Raw genomic sequence first — 18,203 nt, forward strand, 5'->3', positions numbered from 1 at the left:
TACCCATAGAACAGAACCATAGAATCAATAGTATTGGGTTGGGTTGGGGACCTTAAAAACCATGCAGCCCCAACCCCCCCTGCATGGTCAGGACCCCTCCCCCAGCCCAGGGGGCTCCAAGCCCCATCCCAGGTGTCCATGAAAGCTTCCAGGGATGAGGCAACCATAATTAATGCTCCTTGACTTAATCAGCAGGAATCATGGAAGGGTTTGGGTTGGAGGGGACCTTAAAGCTCCTCCAGTCCCACCTGGACAATCAGGACCCCTCCCCCAGCCCAGGGGCTCCAAGCCCCATCCAACTTGGGCACTGCCAGGGATGGGGCAGCCACAGCTCCTGGGGGCACCCTGGGCAAAGGATTTCTTCCCCATGTCCAACCCCAATCTCCCCCTCATCCCATTTTAACCCCTTTCCCCTTGTCCTCTCCCTACCCCCCCCGTGTCCAAAGCCCTCCCCCAGCTTTCTTGGAGCCCCTTCAGATATTGGAAGTTGCTCTGAGCTCACCTGGGAGCCTCCTCTTCTCCAGGCTGAACAACCCCAATCCCTCAGCCTGGCTTCCCAGGGAGCTGCTCAGCCCTCTGAGCATTTCAGGGGCTCTGCTCTGGATGTGTTCCAGGAGCTCTGTGTCCTTCTGATGCTGGGGACTCCAGAACTGGACCCAGCACTGCAGGGGGGGGCTCAGCAGAGCAGAGCAGAGCAGAGCAGAGCAGAGCAGAGCAGAGCAGAATAAAAGGGGAGAATCCCCTCTCAGAGTGGTGTGACTTGAAAGGACTCTGCATAAACAAAACTCAATGCCTTTACCTGTTACAGGTGCCCAGTGTCACCCCAACACCCCTCAGCCCTCCTGGGCCTCAGTTTACCAGCAGCAGAGCCCCTTCAGAAACTCCAAAGAAAGCCCAAACCTGGGCTTGTGCACCCCTGCAGGAGTGATGGATGTGTCACAACTCAGGAGAGCTGCCAGAGCTCAGCACTGTCATTTCCTTCTCTCTCAAAACAAATTTCTTGTTTGCCAGATTTTTTTTTTCCATAACCTGTCATGAGTGCAGAGGGGAAGTACTGTGGAAGGAGTCTTGCAGTTACTGATGTCTTGTTTCACAGGCTGCTGCTGCAAGTATGTGAAAAGCATCATTGCTGCCCAGCCAACACAGCATGGAGGAAGAAGTTTTTAAAACTGGAAGAAAGCAAAAAAGATTTTTAGCAGTGTTAGCAATAGATTTTTTAGTGTTGCCTAAGAAGCAATAATGTCCAGTACAGCACAGTCCTAGAGGGCCCCAAGGAACAGCCACAGAAATAACCATCTTTAGGGTATTATCAAAATGTGGGAATTAATTCTATCTTTTGGGGCTGTTTTTCTTTAAATTATTATTCTTTAATCTGTAGTTATTAGTGTTTTACTTGGGAATCATGAGAATACTGCTAGAGATACAGTGTATTGCATAATGTATTTGCACTAAATGGTTGCAGGACAGATATACAGGTATGGATGTTTGTATGTAATCTATAAAATAGTCAACTGTTGCTTTATTTTGCTTTTGGCTCATGCTTTGATCTGCACTGGGCTCCTTCAGCCATAATCTGTGCATGAGAAAAAAACATAAAACAAAACAAAAGAAGAGCCATGGTGCCATCTAAAACCTTTTCTTCATCACTCTGGGATGACTCATCAAAAATCACCCAGAGAAATCATTTACTGCATCTTCACAAACCAAGACAAACCAAGCTCATTTTACAGGATGCACTTCACAAAACCACAGCTGTATTTCATGACCCTTCCTCTGCATGTCCCTGTTAACACCAAAGATCCCAGGATTAATTCCCTCTGAAGGTGAGTGTTGCCCTGCAGGGACCATGGAGCACCCCGATGATCAGGGATAAATGCAGTGTTACAACCCAGGGAATGCCATTGCTCTCAAGGAAATCATTGTTTCTGTGCCAAATGGAGATTAAGTGAGAAAATGTCTAACAAGTACAGGAAAATTTTAATTTCTTCCATGGCTTCTATGATTTGAAAGATACAGCACTTACACAAAAGCACTTTGAGGAAAACGTAGAAAAAAATAATGTTGAAAATGTAAATTGTGCTTGTTTTATTAGGATGATTTTCTACTGATTTTGAGAGCTGCCAGTGTATAAAGGCTATACACATGTATCTTTTGGGTTTTTTTTTGGTCCCACCTTGCACAGATCCCTTTGAAGTTCTCCTTACCTGCACTTGGTACTTGGAGACTAAACCTACATTTTGAGAACATGAGATAAATGGTGCTGCAACAGGGCACACGTTTTGCTCCATCCTGGTAACTCAGAGCAGGCTGCAGAGAACAGGCTCCATCTCAGAAGAGCTGTTTCCAGAGAAAATCAGCAGGCAGAAGGGATCTGGGGGGATGGCCACTCCTACATATCTGCAATGTTTCACATTCCCTGGGGTGACGCCTGGCTCCTCCTGCTGCACTTCCCCCTGCACCTCACTGCAGAGATCTATCGACTGCCACTTGATAAAAACCCGAATTTCCACCGGGTGGTTTTTGCTCGGTTTCAGTGTAATGAAACAGAACATCTGGATAAATAAAAACTTTCATGTGTGTCACCCAAATGCAGCCCCGGTGTTTTAATTAAGATCAAAGTTTTGTTTCTTTTGTTTTCATTTTAATGAAAGCCTGGGTCAGTATTTAGGGATTTGCATAATAACAAAACCCAAGAAAAAAACTCTAATTTTCTGTTGGTTGGTGTCAAAGCTTGGGATTTCTGTCTGTGGAAAAGGAAATTTCCATTCAGCAGTGGGATGGAGTCCAACAAGAAATCTTCAAACCACCCTTAACAAGCAGAGGACATAACATTTGTACAAGATACAATATTTTACTTAGGGAAGATAAAAAAGAACATGTTTATAACATGTACAGAAACACGGGTATTGATCTGTACAGAAACAAACATTTCAGTAGTGAGGATATGAATTATTACTTTACAGAGCAAGGATATTATCAAATTATTTCTTCTCACCAACAAAGAGGATTTCCATAACTGAAAATTCCTACTTCCACTTCTGAACAACAACAGCAACAAAAAAAAATAGAAGAAAGGGAATGCATTTGCCTGTTACTGTTGGAGTGGGTGGGACTGCATGCATGACATTAAAAAAAGAAAAAAAAAGTAAATCCTGAGGTTTTGCTTTTGAGAGGAAGAGAGAGAAAACTTGTGACAAGTTTCTTATTAAACCAGAGGAAGAGCAGGGAAGAGATTAAAGCAAGACCTTGTTTAACTGGCTTTATATTAACTTCTAGATTTTTAAAAAACTATCCTAGATAAAAATCTAATTATACCAGAGATTTAAAACTTTCTTTTGTAAATTTGGTGAATGACTCATGAGCTCATAAGCTTGCAGTAGCACTGTTATGCAAGTTATACTAATAAAATATGTATGCTTGGCAAAAATTTCATCTGATCCTGCCAGAATTTTGAGCACCATTTTATTCAGAGGCATCTGACGTCAACTGGTGCCCTTTGAAGATGGAGTATGGTAGGGGAAAATGAGTCTGTGTTTCTAGATTCGGAGGTTAGGTTCCAAGTACCTTGAATTAAAAGTAAATGTACCTACCAAAAGCACCCTTCAATGACTATTAAAAGGATACAAAAGTGTTTCCAAGTAACTTGTTTACATTACAGATAATCCCAGCAAAGCACCCCTGCTCCTGAGGCAGCCACCTCCTGATGCTCCAACCATGTCTCCATTGTCTCCTGCCTCTCTTCCCAACCAGCCCCCTGCACAACTCCACTGCCAGCACCACAGAAATTCCCATTAGGCTTTAGTGGGTTTGTTCAGTGGTGCTGTGAAAGAATGGGGAGAAAATACATCAGAAAACACAATGCAACTTCGAAATTATACAGCCTGTATGCTCCAGAAAGCCTCCAGAAAAACTTATTTTTTTTCTGATTAAATGTAGTAAGCATCTTGGGATGCTTGTAGTAAGACTGACTTGGGAACTCTCAAATGCCTTAGTCATTACTCCAGTAAGAAAGCCCTAATCTGTGTCCAGTAATTCCTGGTCATCTGATTTGTGTAAAGACTTCTATGGAAAAGGACACTGAGGATTTACTCTTAAAAACTGCTCCTCACAGTGATGCCCAGGGACAGGACAAAGGGTGATGGGTACAAGCTGGAGCACAGGAGGTTCCACATAAATACAAGGAAAAACCTCTTCCCTCTGAGGGTGAGGCAGCCCTGGCCCAGGCTGCCCAGGGAGCCTGTGGAGTCTCCTGTGGAGACTTCCCAAACCCACTGGATGTCTGCTGTGTGACCTGCTGGAGGTGACCCTGCTCTGGCAAGGGATTGGATTCCAGGATCTCTCCAGGTCCCTTCCATCCCATCACTTTCTATGAAACCACCAGACCCTGAGAGAGTTTCCATTTAATGAGCTGAACTGCAGGAAATCCCCTTGACAGGCAGGTTAACACCACAGACACCCATGGGAGAAGTGACATGGTGGGAAGATGTTCCTGTCCCTTGTGCCTGCTCAGGCTGAGGTGACAGCAGGGCTGGGGGAGGGTGCCAGAGCAGCTCCAGGCACCTGGCTCCATCTCACAGAATCCCAGGATGTTTAGGTTGGAAGAGCCCTCCAAGCTCATCCAGTCCAACCTTTGACCAACACCAGCATCAACCACTAAACCCTGTCCTTAAGGACCAGCTCCAAATGCCTTTTAAATGCCTCCAGGGATGGGGACTCCACCACTCTCCTGGGCCATTCCAATGCCTGACAACCCTCTCAGTGACAAAATATTTCCTAACATCCATCCTGACATCTCATCAAATCCCAGACTGGTTTGCCCAGCCTGGGGAAGCCTCCAGCCTGCTTCACCCCTCTCCTTGCTCCCTGCCTGATGACAACCTCCTGGAGTCACTGGGATCACCGAGCTGCACAAATGCCATGAACCCCTTGGTGGTGTCAGCTTGTGGCACTCTGGGGGGTGAGGCTGCTGCTGGACCAGAGGGATGTCACCAATCCCGAGCTGTCCTGTCCAGCAGGCAGGTGTGCAGGTGAGAGGGGAACACTGTACCTGCAGGAAGGAGATGTCCAGCCCTGGGATGCGGTTCCTCCAGCACTGCCTGGGATGGGCTGGGCTGCAGCCATGCAGAGGAATCACTGGGGTGAAGGAGCTGGCTGTGTTCTGTTTATAAGGCTCCTCTTGTTTGCCAGAGCTTTAGGGAAACCACTCCTTCCAGGCGATTTCTGCATAAATTTATTCTTAGCTAGTTTAATTTCATAGTAAAGGCTGTAGAGAGCAGAGGGCTGAGAAGCGGGATGCTTGTTCCACAGGAGCAGCAGCCTCAGCTGATGGAGGTACTGCAGGCCTGGACATCACCCCAGCGGTGTGTTTATTTGGGTGAAGATTGGGATATTTCAATGGCTTGATTCACCCAGTTGTTTGGGTGAAGATTCACAGAATGCCAGACTGGTTTGGGTTGGAAGGGACCTTAAAGCCCCCCCCGGTCCCATCCCCCTGCTCTCATGGTCAGGAGCCCCCCCAGCAGCCCAGGGACCCCCCAACAGCCCAGGGTGCCCCCAGGCCCCTCCAACCCGACCCTGAGCACCTCCATCCCCGGGGCGGACACCTCTCAGCAGCAGAAGCCATGACAGGGCAGGCTCCCCGCTGCGGGCCGGGCATCCAAAGGCACCGCATCTCCCGGGGAAAAGCGGAGCGGCCGACATCCATGAGGAGAAATGAGCTGTGCCTTTCCCCCCCTCTCACCCCCCCTTAGAAAAACAACCCAAACACGACGTTTTCTTAAGGAAACTCACTCCTGCTCCGGCCCAGCTCCCTCCCGGAGGCCGCCGCCTTACGCCGCCTTCCCGCCCTTATTCTCAGCCGGGCCCCGAGCCACCGCCGCCGGCCCCCGGGGGCCCCCCCGTGCCCGGCCCCGGCAGGAAGGGGAGGGCCGGGCCGGGTCGGGCCGGGCCGGGCCGTTCTGTTCTGTGGAGGGCTGTGGTGTCGGTACCGCCGCTCCCCGCTTCCCCCCACACCCACCCCGGGGCCGCTCCTTTGCTTCCCCGCGTCCCGCAGCAGCCGCGGGGCAGCCCCCGGCGCCATGTCGGAGCCTGTGACGGGGCGGCAGCCGCTGCCCGCGGCGGTAAGGTGTGGGGCTGAGGGGCGGTGTGTGTCTGGTGTGTCAGGGGAGTTGGGCAGACACCTCCCGGGCTGCCCCGGCCTCCTCACAGCCCCGCTGCGGGGCTCTCTGGGGAGGCGGTGGCTGTCCCGGGCCGGTGCCGCCCCGGGGCGGGCGAGGCTGTCGGGGCGCGGCCCGTGCTGTGTGGGGTGTCGGGCGGTGAGGAGCAGCGGGCGGGCAGCGCCATGGCCTTCGCTCGGTGGTGGTACGCCATGGTAAATCCGGGAGGGGCAGGGACCGGGCTGCGGGAGGACGGGGGGAGCCCGGGGAGGCGGCCCGGGGTGCGGTGCGGTGGGATGGGATGGGGGTCCCCTTGGGTCCCTCCTGGCTGCGGCGTGAGGGTTCAGGAGGGGACAGGGAAAGGGATTTGTGGTGAGTGTAGGGCAGATCGGTGCTTTTGGAAAGGCTCACGCTGTCTGTCGCAGGTCAGGTGAGCACTCGGTGTTGGCTGGAGTTGCTGCTGTAATCCCTTCCGTCTTGACACTGAAAATCGCGGGTTGGTTTTTTTTTTTTTTTTTTTTTCGTGTTCTCGGCTGTTTTCATAACCTGAACAACGCAGGCTCCACAGCTGATGAAAGTGTTCAAAGCCCTTCGTCGCCTAAGGCAGAATTTATATGGGATTGTTTCTACTTTGGGAACAAAAAAACCCCTGTGCATTATGCCTTTTTTTCTTTTTTGTTTCTTATTTCTTTTTTCTTTTTCCTTCTTCTTCTTTCTTTTTATTTTTTTCTTCTTTTTGCTTCTTTTATTTTATTTTGCTTACTTTATTTCATTTTTTTATTTTTTCTCTCTCTTCTTGCTTCTTTTTTTCTTTTTTTTTTTTTTCTTTTTTTTTTCTTTTTCTTTTTTTTTTTCTTTTCTTTTTTTTTTCTTTTTTTTTTTTTTTTTTTCTTTTTTTTTTTTCCCCACAAACATGTTCCTAACTTGCAGGTGGGTGGTTGGAGCAGGCAGGAGTGGTCTTGTCTTGCCAGATGCTCCCTGAGTAAACCACATCACTCTGATGGCCCTGTGCAGTTTGTCTGTGCTTGGCTCAATGCTCATTACTGTGACAAACCTGCATTTGCTTTAAAAAAGTCTGTTTTGTGGTTCGTTAGTCATATGAGGAAGCAGTTGGGCTCTTTGTGGAGTAGTGGGAAAAAAAAAAAAAAAAGTTCTGTTTCAGTTTTTCAGGAAGTGTGCCTTGTGTAAGAGAAAACTTTCAGAGAAAACATCACTTGAATGTGTTTCCTAAACATATAATCAGGTAGATGAAGCCTGCTAAATTGCTAATTGCAGCTTTAAGTGTCTCTGAGAAGTTTGGATCAGTGCTTGGTGATGGTTTTCAGGTGTCATTTTTAAAGTAAGAATCAGTGATGCAGTGTGGTGGGATTGACACAAAGTCAGGAGGGGGAAGGTTTGGGAATTGCTGCACTAGGTGATGAGATGAGAGGAGCTCTGGATCACTGGATCTGGGGTAAGAGAAGGTACAGACACCAGTTCTCCACATGCTCCCATCATTACAGCTGGCACCAGACTAGCACCAGCTGGAGCCCTTCCCTCTCTTGTGCATCACACAGGGCAGTGTCTGTCCAGAAGACATTTTGGTCTAAAGGATGAGTAAGAGAAGCAGGAAAAGTGGGATTGATGGACAGACACACAAGATACTCAGTGGCTGCTCTGCCAAGGTTTTGGCTGTGTATTTAAAAGCAGAGTGGGGTGTGTTTTCACCATCCCCTCCTTGGTGGCAGTTACCCTGACACCTCAGTTTTCTGAGCAGCATCAAAGATCTCCATCTCAGTACCACTTAACAACTGAAAAATAAAAAGGTCAGATTCCTGCCTGTGTGAATGATAACGTCCCCTTTAACATCTGTGGTGCCAAGTGGGGTGACTTCAGCTGAGAGCCTTGCAAGGAGCTTTCCTCCTCACCCAGTTAGCAGGCATGGCATCACTGCAGTCCTCTGAGACACTGCTCAGTGGCCTTGAGCCAGGGGCTTGCTAATGCTGGTGGGGCTCCTGAGGTTAAGAAAGAATTTCTTGACCTTTAGTTGAGTCTGATTTTTGCAAGCCTGGCCCATGAGAATGTGGTTGAGAGTTCATCTGGCAGCATTTTTCTCTTTGCTTTCCACCTAGGCCACTTGGTTTCTATTTGATGAACCCCTTTGGATCAGAAGCTCAAGCTGTGCCAGGACATTTCTGTGCACTGTGGAACAGGGTGAAGATGTCAGGATAAACTTCCTTGCTCATGATGCTGCTTTGTGTGTTTTTTTGAAGATGGGATTATGGGTGGGTTTGTGTGTTACGTTTTTAGTCAAGTTGGGAAATATTTTGGGCCAACTTAACAGCTATAAGGAGTTGTTAGCTGGTTAAACTAGACATGTGACTTGAAGTGTGTGCCCATGGTTGTGTGACAGAGCTGGAGCTGATTTTCTCAGGCAGATGGCACAGGAACAGGAGTTGGACCTGCTGATCCTGATGGGTCCCTTCCAACTCAGCATATTCTATGAGTCTTAGTTTGCCATTGTAAGGAAACATCAGCAGGAAAAGGAGACAATGCCCAAAGGAAAAGTCAGCTCTGTCATCCAGTTGGGAATGTAGTGGAGGAAGGCATGCATGCTTTCCCAGAAAAACTGAGCTTAGTCTCTTGCTAAGGAGAATGATTTGTTTGCTTTATTTATACAGGGTTGTTCTGGCTTTTTTTTTTTTTTTTACTAGAAGTCTCAAAGCTTGGAAATACAAAGCAGAAAAAGCTGTTGAAGGGCATTTTTTAGATGCTCATTTCATATTCACAGCTTCAGCTGTTCAGGGAACCAGCGTGGTCTTCTCAGAAGGTGCATTAATTAGGAAGTTGTGCTTTCCAGGGTTACTTCCCCTGGATGGCAGACTTTCAGGTGAGGCCAGAGAGTTATCAGCTCTTCATGTGTACACAGTGTGTGACTCCAGCTTACAGGATAAAAAAATTACTTCAGGCCATACATGCTTTGTTCCTAAAATAAACAATGTTTAGCCTTTGAGTCAAAGTCTTGTAGGTGCTGTCTGAGGGAGACTTCTGGAGGGAAGCTGGCATGCATTTGATCTCTCTCCACCTTTTTAGGGTGGAGACAGTCGTTTTAGGGGTGACACAGTCGTGGTTCTTTTCCTGGTCCATTCCTTCTCCTCTCTGGCCAGTGCCCTGGGGTCCCTCAGGGATGTGGGGTAGTGTTGTGAAGCCAAGGCTATCAGTTCAGGAGAGCCCAGTCACCAGTTTTGCTGGAGCTCTGGAGCCTTATAGCCATGGTGGCTCTGGATTTACCATTTTGTCAGCAAAAGCACACTCCCATTGCTTTTACTGGTATGTATGTGCTTATATTGTGGCAGTAAAAAAACCAGATAACTGGGGTAATTGTGTCTGGGCTGGGAAGTGCTGTTATGGGACAGTGAATCAAGTAGTCTCTCACCTGTAAAGATAACCTGTGGAGCTGGTTTTCTCTCTGAAGAGGCACAGCTGGGACATCAGAATAGCATTCTCAGTTTAAAAACTTGTCATATATCTTAGTCATGCCCCAACTCATTTTAAAAACTTGAATCACTAGAAGTTGTCTACAACAATTTTTAAAATTCTTGTCATGCACCACCATAATCAGAACAGATTAGAGACATGCTGGGTTTTTTTACTTCTAGTTTTATGTGTTTGTTCAGCTATAGTATTCTCCCAGCCCATCTTCTGATGTGTTTGAACACATTACTCCTGTTGAAGATAGTGCAGTGATTCATGGATCATTACTTTCTCCCTATAGCCATGTAAAGAAAAATCTGTAGGAACTCATTTAGTGAGTTAGCAAATTTCGCCTCCTGCTGCTCAGTCTCAAAACAGAAGGGAATAAATGTGTCTAAAATCATCACTTTACTTAACAAAACAAACCAGACATGAATCCTCACTCATGTGGGGAGTGTGATGTGGGGAGTTACAGTAGCTGAGATATTAGATAATAATTATTTTCAGTTGCCTTTTATACTAGTGGTAAAAGTTCTTCCTTTTGGTTTTATTCTAGAGATTAGACAATATGTTTTTCTTCCAGGGGGGTGTATTCAGTACTTTTCACAGATGCAGAGAGTAAGTCATGTTCTGGATGCCAGTGTGCATGCTGAACAAACTCCTTCTGTATACACTGGTGCACAGAGGAAGCAAATGGGATTGCACATCAGCTTAGATCAAAGCAAGAGGTTTGAAATCCTGAAAGGGATGAATGATGCAGGAGGTCTGGGGAACCTGGCAGACCTGTATTTCCTAACGTGTTCAGCCTGTGCCTGAACTGTTATAGCATTAAACTTTGTTTTGTCTAATCACAGCAGAATTCTAGAAACCCTGGTAACAGCTTTCTGTCAGGTCAGGGGGATAGGAGTAATGAGCATTTTAATGATCAGAGGAAGGCTCAAGTGCTGGAATGGCAGCACATGCTCATGACTGCTCACACTGTGTTGGTCTCTCTGAGAGCTGCTCAGTGTCTGGTGAAGCCTGTGGGACTGGCAGCACTTCCAAAACAAGTACCAGAGAGTGCTAAGCTGGTGAGGGATGAGTGATAAGCTTAATATCTTCCAGATACTGCTTTAGAACAATCATGTTTATGTGCACTGCCCTGGAAGCCATGCCTCAGCAACTGTGATTTCTCTTGAAGTTATCCAGCAGGTCATTTAGAAATCCTGCCTGTTAGTGAGAAGGAAAACTCATAATGTGCTCTTGTCTTTCTTGTTGGGGTAGGAGAAATTAATCACCCACACACTGAAATCTTTGGGAATTTCTCTACACAGAAGGTATGATTCAAGATCTTAGTAACTCCATGCCTGTTTTCTCTACTTACAGCATGGTGACAAGAAGGCAACTGGAGCTTCTTCCAAACCAGAGGAGGAAAAAGCAGAAGCAGCAGAGGTAAATGCAAGTGTTTGAACATATTAAGAGGAAAAGTTGGTGTTGAATTTACATGCAGGCAGTTTTTCTTGCTTTGGTAGCAAGGTTACTGCTTTCAGATAATGAGCCAGTGGTGGCAATCACTCATTCATTCCAGAAATTTATAGTTTCGTCTTGTGCAGCTGAGCACAATGCTGAAAGTTCTTGTTTGCTCTGCTCATCCTCTCACAAATACTTCGTGCTGGTATCAGTGGGAATTACCTCTGATGTGCCTGCTCTGCAGGGCAGGGGTGCTGTGGCACATCTCTGGTGGTCCTGGTTTTTGATTGTCCAGAAGGAGCTGTCAGGTGTGTGCGCTGTGTTGCTTTCCACCTCATGGGCATCCTGACTTGTCTTCCAAAGATACACATCCAAACTAAAATACAGATGGTACTTGTCTGGAACACCTCCTGACACACTTGCAATTACGTAGTCAGTGCTATGTTTTAGAAAAAAACCCACTTATTTTTTTAAAATACTGCCTCCTTAGAAGTGCCAGTGATGGCTGTTAGTTTCCTGAAAATCCAGCAGCAGCTCTTCCCTGGAGAAGGCTGGCAGCAAGTGCAAAAAGAGAAGAATTGGTAGAAACTTTTTACCCTTTGGCTGTTTGTTGTCTTCACATGTCAACCACTGACACTGGTGAGCCAGAAATAGGTGTGCCTGATGCTTTGTTCAGAGCAGAACCTATTTGGAAAATAACTTTGTCTGGGCTGTGGTGTGTTTAACTCCTCTGCAAGTCAAGGTCAGTGAATGCTTTTATTACCATCCTCTCAAGCAGATGATTAAAGTAATTACCTTTTTTTCCTGTCTAAATACCAAGGAAGGCTTGATTAGCCTGGGAACATGTTCTCTTCTCCTCTCTAGACAGTTTAGTGTTTTCTTAAATAGCATTGCTCTTTTATACCCTCTTATTTTAATGCTGAATTGTTCCACTGCGTGTTGTTGCTCTTAATATAGAGCTGCTGAATTTTGTGGTCAGGGTGGGAGGTGAGACCTGTACTTTGGGTTGTGGAGTTACTGTTTCTGACCTCTTGCTTAGACCTGTTGCTAGCTAGGAATAGGCTACTAAGCTTTTTGTTCTTATGAATTTTTGTCCTTGGTGTGTGTTTCCTCATGTACTTGTTTCACTGACTCTACAATGTCCAAAAGTGAAAGCAGATCAAAACACTTTTCTTTAGGCCCATGGGATGACATTAGCTCCACCATGGGTCACATCTGCCTCCAAAACACTCTGATTTATTTAGGCAGTTGAGTAGCAACTCAGAGCCTTTGTACAGGTTTCCCAAGAATCTGCAGAGTTACATTTGTGTTTTGAAGTTGGAGGTTTTTCCTGTAGTCTTCCAATTTTGAAGCAGAAATTCATAATCTGTAGATAGCTGTGGGCAACCATGTCTAGAGAGTATAGAGTTTTTTTGCCTCCATGCCAGGTAAGCTTGGAGGAACATTTTGTAAGAATGACCAGGAAATATGGAGGTCTTTGCAGAGCTTGTATTCTTACTGAAGAGAAAAATCTAAAAGCTCATTGTTTCTCTATATATACCAATAAATGACTCTTTGTTTCAGATTTGTGGGTGTGTAGTCCTAAGGAGTGAGAAGGAGAGAAGCTTTGAAAAGTAAAGGTAGGAAGGGGCTGACAGAGGTTTGAGTAGCAGGTGCTAATCAGACATGAAGGAGAATTCACAGTTAGTACATTAAGGTGTGGAATGGGCTTCTTAAGCCTTTCCCTCTCTGAGACCTGAAAGCAGATTGGAAGGAATTTCACTGTGCACAGAAGCTGCTTGCTAAGACAGGCACTTGCAGAGGTGCTGAGGGGATTAAATGGCTCCATAAGTTTTTTCAATTTCTAGCATTATGATGTAGTGAAATAAAATAAAATATGCAATAAAAGATGTTAGGAGCTACCAGAGTGAAGCTGATCTGTTTAAGGACACTGGAATCAGATACAGTCACTTTTCCCTGCTCTGGCAGGGGGTTTGGACTCAATGATCTTTCAAGATCCCTCTCAGTCCCTAACACACTGTGATCCTGTGGTAAGTTCCTTGAGGAAGCATTAACTTTTTTCCCCAGTTCCTTACTATTCATCTCTTACACAGTGCTTTCATCTTTAGATCTTAAAGCAGTGTATGAGGGACAGCAGAGACATTATCTGAGTGAGGTGGATGAGATGTGGGAAGGGGGAGGTGCTGAAGCACAGAACTGGGGCTGCATTACTTTGGGTCATCCAGGAGAGAAACCAAGTCCTCAGCTGGACCGTGTACTGCATGATGAGCAGATCCTCAAAGCTCAGAGGGGAAGCCATACCTCACTGCTCCCTCTGGAAGATGGAGCAGGCTTCTCTTCCTGCATGGTATCCTTAGCAGCCGCAGCTTCTGTCTGCTCCTCACTTAAATCCTCTAAAACCCATTGTGTTTAACAACACTGGAGTGGCTGATACTGAAGTCAGACAGGTGGAGCTTGCTGGCTGGCAGGGGCAGACAGGCTGCAGGTGAGTTCAGCAGTTGTTTCCAGTGTTGTGCTTGTTGGCTGTCTAGTTTGGAAAGTAGAGGATGCACAGAGTCCAGCCCTGCTTCACTTCCCAAGGGGCCCTGCTGCTGTCCCCACCAAAAGAAGGACATAGTTCTGTTGGAACCAGCTTATGGGGTGGCTTCAGCACCTCACTTCCTCATGTCCAAACACACAGATCTGTTGGGATTCTGGGTCCAGAGGAGGCCACAAAGATGATCCAGGGGCTGGATGGAGCAGCTCTGCTCCCAGGAGAGGCTGAGGAGCTGGGATTGTTCAGCCTGGAGAAGAGGAGACTCCAGGGGGAGCTTAGAGCTGCCCCCCAATCCCTGAAGGGAACCTCCAGGAAGGATGGAGAGGGACTTTGCATCAGAGTGTCCAAGCAGAGGAGAAGGGGAAATGGATGGAAAGGGCAGGAGAAGAGGTTCAGGCTGGATCTGAGGAAGAAGTTCTTCATCAGGAGGGTGCTGAGACTCTGGAACAGATTGCCCAGAGAAGCTGTGGCTGCCCCCTCCCTGGAGGTGTTCAAGGCCAGGTTGGATGGGGCTTGGAGCAACCTGGGCTGGATGAGAGGTGTCCCTGGGCATGGCAGGGGGGTTGGAGGGGGTGAGCTCTGAGCTCCCTCACAACCTCAGCCATCCTCTGGTTCTCTGATTCTCACTCTCCTCAGTGGCCAGAAAGGTAAAGCTTATCTCAGGGCTATGGTTCCAACTCTTCCTTTTAGAACACCACATTTATTATGTTTCATTTCTGAAAACAGAAGCTTAAGATGGTTCAGGGGCTATACACCCATTTTTCTTCAGCCCTGATCCTTCACAGGAGCCTGTGGTAGTTACTGGGAAGCCCCTTGCTTACCCTGGCACTCCAGTGCCATTGCATTGAGCACACCAGAGAGGTAATGTGGAAAGGTTTTGGAGCAGGTTGGACTGTGGTGCCCTGCTTCAGAGGGCCACGTTGTCTTTGCAAGACTGATCTCTGCCACTTCATTCCCTAATTACAGTAGCAAAAGAAAGATGTTGTTGTACTGCTTTGCCTCTTTTCAGAAGTGCTGCACAAGCTTCAAGTCTGGGAAGGCTGGAGGATCTACTTGAAACATGAGTGGTCAGCTACAGGTTGGGATTCACATAATGTCTCAACCTAATGATGAGCAACTGAATGTTTATCTGTAGGTTGTGTCCTGTAGAAACAGGCAAAAACTGTGCTGGAGGAACAGTGTTGGAAACTGGTGTGTTCCAGTACATGACAGGAGGAAGATACAGACAGTTCCTCATCAGTGGAAGTCTGTGGATGTTGTGGGTGTGTTTGGACACTGCTCAGGATCAAAGGCTCAGGTCCCAGAGTGTCCCTTAACACTTTATGTCTTGGCTTTCAGATCTTCACATCTGTTGAATTCACATTATAAGGAGACTTCTTAGGAAGCTAAATCAGCTGTAATGAAATGTTTTCATTCCTCGTGCATGTGCTTGGTAGATGTTAACAGAAGAGAAATGATTGTGGTTGGAGCTGGTGGTTGCTTATGCACTTGGCTCTGTTGCATGCATCTGCAGCTGGGATGCACCTGCCACCCAGTAAATGGAGTGATGTGCTGCAGTTTTCCTACATCAGACCCTCTGTTTTCTCACTGTGATCTGACATCATGGTCCTGAGCCAACATCTGAAATTGTCAGGCCTGTGAAAAAGGCAATTTCCTTTCTTCTCCTTCCCTCCCAGTCTGCCAAGGCTTTTAGCAGTTTTGTGTGTAAAGTGCTAGCATGTGATGATGGACAGGCAGCTGGTGGGGTTTTCCACTGCCCCTCATCCTGGCATCCTCTTCAGCTTACATGGGCCCTTCCACCAATTTCAGATCACTCCAGGCTTTGCATGCCATCACAGCATTAGTGCTCTAGAAGCTTCTGGATGCTAAAATAGAAATACTTTCAGGGGTAGATTAGGAAAAAAAAAATCCCCAAGGAGAGACACAGGACAGTCTATTAAATACACTGAAGCCAAGAAGTCCCTGGGCCACAACTGCTTGACTCTGTGAGTGTGCTTGGAAGGAGCATCAACATGACCTGTATCCATGTCACTGGTTTTGTTTTCTTTTTTCTATGCTGCTGCCTTCTAGAGGCAGGGAAAAAAAAGGGGTATGTGACACTTAGGACCCATTAAGTCAGGTTTTACATTGTAGTGACCTGCAGGGTCCAGCTGCACTGTTGTTGAGCAGTTTTCAGCATCACCCCTCCTGAGGGCTGCCCCAGGGTGCCATGTGCTGTGGTACATAACCATAAATGTAACTCACAAACCAAATTCATAAACCCTTGTGTGGGAGGGTGCAGTGAACCCCCCACCTTTGATTCAGATGGGCAGCATATAATCTTGAGTGACCTTTTCCTGAGCTTCTGAGTCATTCTTAAAAGTTTTTATCCTGTGCATTGCTGGTGCCTCAATGTAAAAAATGTGGTATTTAAAGGAAGAGCAATTTATTCCAGGAATTTGAAGCCCCAGCTTGGAGCTGTTTTACCAGATATGGTATGAAGACCCCCCCTGAGGTGTCCAGCCATTCCTAGTCCTGCTTCCCAGCAGTGCAGACAAAGTATGTGCTGATTGCTCAACTCACTGCTTTTCACTGAGCAGGAAATACATTCTTTACTCTGAAGGGAGGACCATGATAATTGGCACTGAAGCATTGCTGTCTTTTTAGAATTTGATTCATTGCTCTGACATCAGGATTTCTGTGATAGCTTTTAGAACAAAAATAGGTTAGAGTGCCCAGAACTGGTCTGAACAATGGAAGTGCATAAATAACTTTGATTGGAGCCTTTGTGAGGTTTCTTTCTGCGTTGGTAACAGATTACATATTTTAAACATCATTGTTTGTTGGGTTTTTGTCCACCCCCTCTACCTCGTAGGTGAGTGTGACCCTGACCTGCTCGGGGGAGGAGAAGAGTGGTTCTGAGAAGTACAGCACCAGCTTGTTTGTCTGCTTCCTTTTCATCTCTGCAGCTTCTTTTGACAAGATACAAAAGATTTCTCAAGAACAATGCTATTTCGGAGAAAGCTTGGCACTTACTGGAGCTGTCATGGTGTGAGGCTCTTCTTGCTGTAGGAGGAAATAGATTAAGATTCCTGCTCAGGCAGTTGTTGAATGGAAGGCTGAAAGGTGGAGGCTGAAATGCTGCTCAAGGTTCTCAAAAGCATTTCCAGAACAGAGGTTGCACATTGCTTCCTCACGTGATTTTTTTTTTTCTTTAAGCAACTGTCCTGTTTGCATCCTCATTACAATATTATGGTGAACACTTGAATGTTATAGTCCAAATTAAACAGTTTTTCTGTATTTTTACACATCTGGTCTTAATTCATGTCGTCACTGAGGAAATCTACATACCATAGGGATATGTATTTTATCTCCCCTTTATTAAACATGAGGGAATTAGTATTCCACTCTGGAACAGTGTTTTGACTTTTTGATTTGAACCACTGCTAATAGTGAAGAGGAGGTTATGACACAGTATGCCACAGCTTTTTTTCCTTCACATTCAGTTCTCTACAGGCTCTTGATTCTTCTAATTCATTCTGTAAGGAAGCTATGCTTTGATAATTCATTGTCAGGTTGGGGAGTACAGCTGCAAGCTGATTCTTCAGCTCCCTGTGTCTTGAGATTGTCACAGGAAAAAAATAAAATAGCCTTCCACTCCTTGGTGGGGGAGATGGGAACAGCTCTGATGGATTTGTTGATAAAGAGTGTTCAAGATGGTTTGCCTGGAGACAGCATTGTGGGGAAGATGCTGGAAAGCACATAACATCATTATTTTAATGGGATGATTTTAAAGAAGGATGAACCTTGTAGCATGATGTGGCCATTTTTTTTTCTTTTTTCTGCTGTTACAGATGATGAAAGGGGTAGATATCAAAGAAGTTACTGTTGAAAGATGACCCTGGGAACTGAAATGTGTTGCTCTACTTTGCCCATCATGGGCAGTACTCAGTAAAGAATACTGATTTGATGCCATGGCTGAACTTTCCACACACCTCACCTCCAGGCAGTCTTTCTCTGCTCCAGAGAAGTGGTTGCTTCTTTTTCTTCTCTCTCTCCAACTTGTACATTTATGGCTGTTCCACTTGCCATTTAACAGATAAATGTTTGTGTGGACAATTTTTTGTTTGTGCTGTTTAATTGATTAATTGAGTTAATTGATTAAGATTGAGTTCTAAGAACTCAATGCTTAGAACAAGGATTTATCTCACTTTTTTATTTATTTTTTTTGTTGTTCATACTGGGGTGGGAGGAGGCTAGCCTTGTGCCTGAACTTTTTGCATGTGTCAAAAGGTGTCATAAAAACTCCTTCTGCAAACTAGCCCTTTATTTGTGGACTTTCAGAGCATGACATTTATGTCAGGCATAGCCTTAGGTACCAAAGGTGAGTCCTGAGCACCGTGGGCCATGAGGTCCTGAACAAAAGCTGTGGTTTGAGCTGAGCTTGAGGTGGAAATGGAGAGCTGGGGTACAGAACCATGTCCTGAACACTGATGGCTCTTCAGAGGTCTGCTCCTCTTGGTGGTTTCCCTTTCTTTTTGAAAAGGGAAAGGTAGTGCTTACAGTTTTCAGTTACTTCAGCAACTTAGCAACTTACTTAAAAGTGGAAGTGTTTGTGGGCTCCTTACTGA

General features: G+C 46.1%; 1 protein-coding gene across 8 annotated transcripts in view; it reads left to right on the forward strand.

Annotated features, from left to right (window-relative positions):
• The first annotated feature begins 5,920 nt into the window (after nucleotides 1-5,920).
• LOC139789337 (calpastatin-like) overlaps nucleotides 5,921-18,203 on the forward strand; it is a 61,005-nt gene continuing 48,722 nt past the window's right edge. For 5 of the 8 annotated variants that reach the window (XM_071729874.1, XM_071729873.1, XM_071729872.1 and 2 more), the window contains exons 1-2: nucleotides 5,936-6,119; nucleotides 10,974-11,039. In XM_071729874.1, the coding sequence (XP_071585975.1) occupies nucleotides 6,078-6,119; nucleotides 10,974-11,039 (108 nt within the window). In that variant the 5' untranslated portion in view covers nucleotides 5,936-6,077. Of the gene's footprint in view, nucleotides 6,120-6,205; nucleotides 6,371-10,973; nucleotides 11,040-18,203 lie in introns of those variants that run through there. The other 3 variants (XM_071729870.1, XM_071729869.1, XM_071729875.1) reach the window with 2 other exon arrangements.

The sequence above is a fragment of the Heliangelus exortis genome, chromosome Z, assembly GCF_036169615.1.
Source record: "Heliangelus exortis chromosome Z, bHelExo1.hap1, whole genome shotgun sequence".
Classification (NCBI taxonomy): domain Eukaryota; kingdom Metazoa; phylum Chordata; class Aves; order Apodiformes; family Trochilidae; genus Heliangelus; species Heliangelus exortis.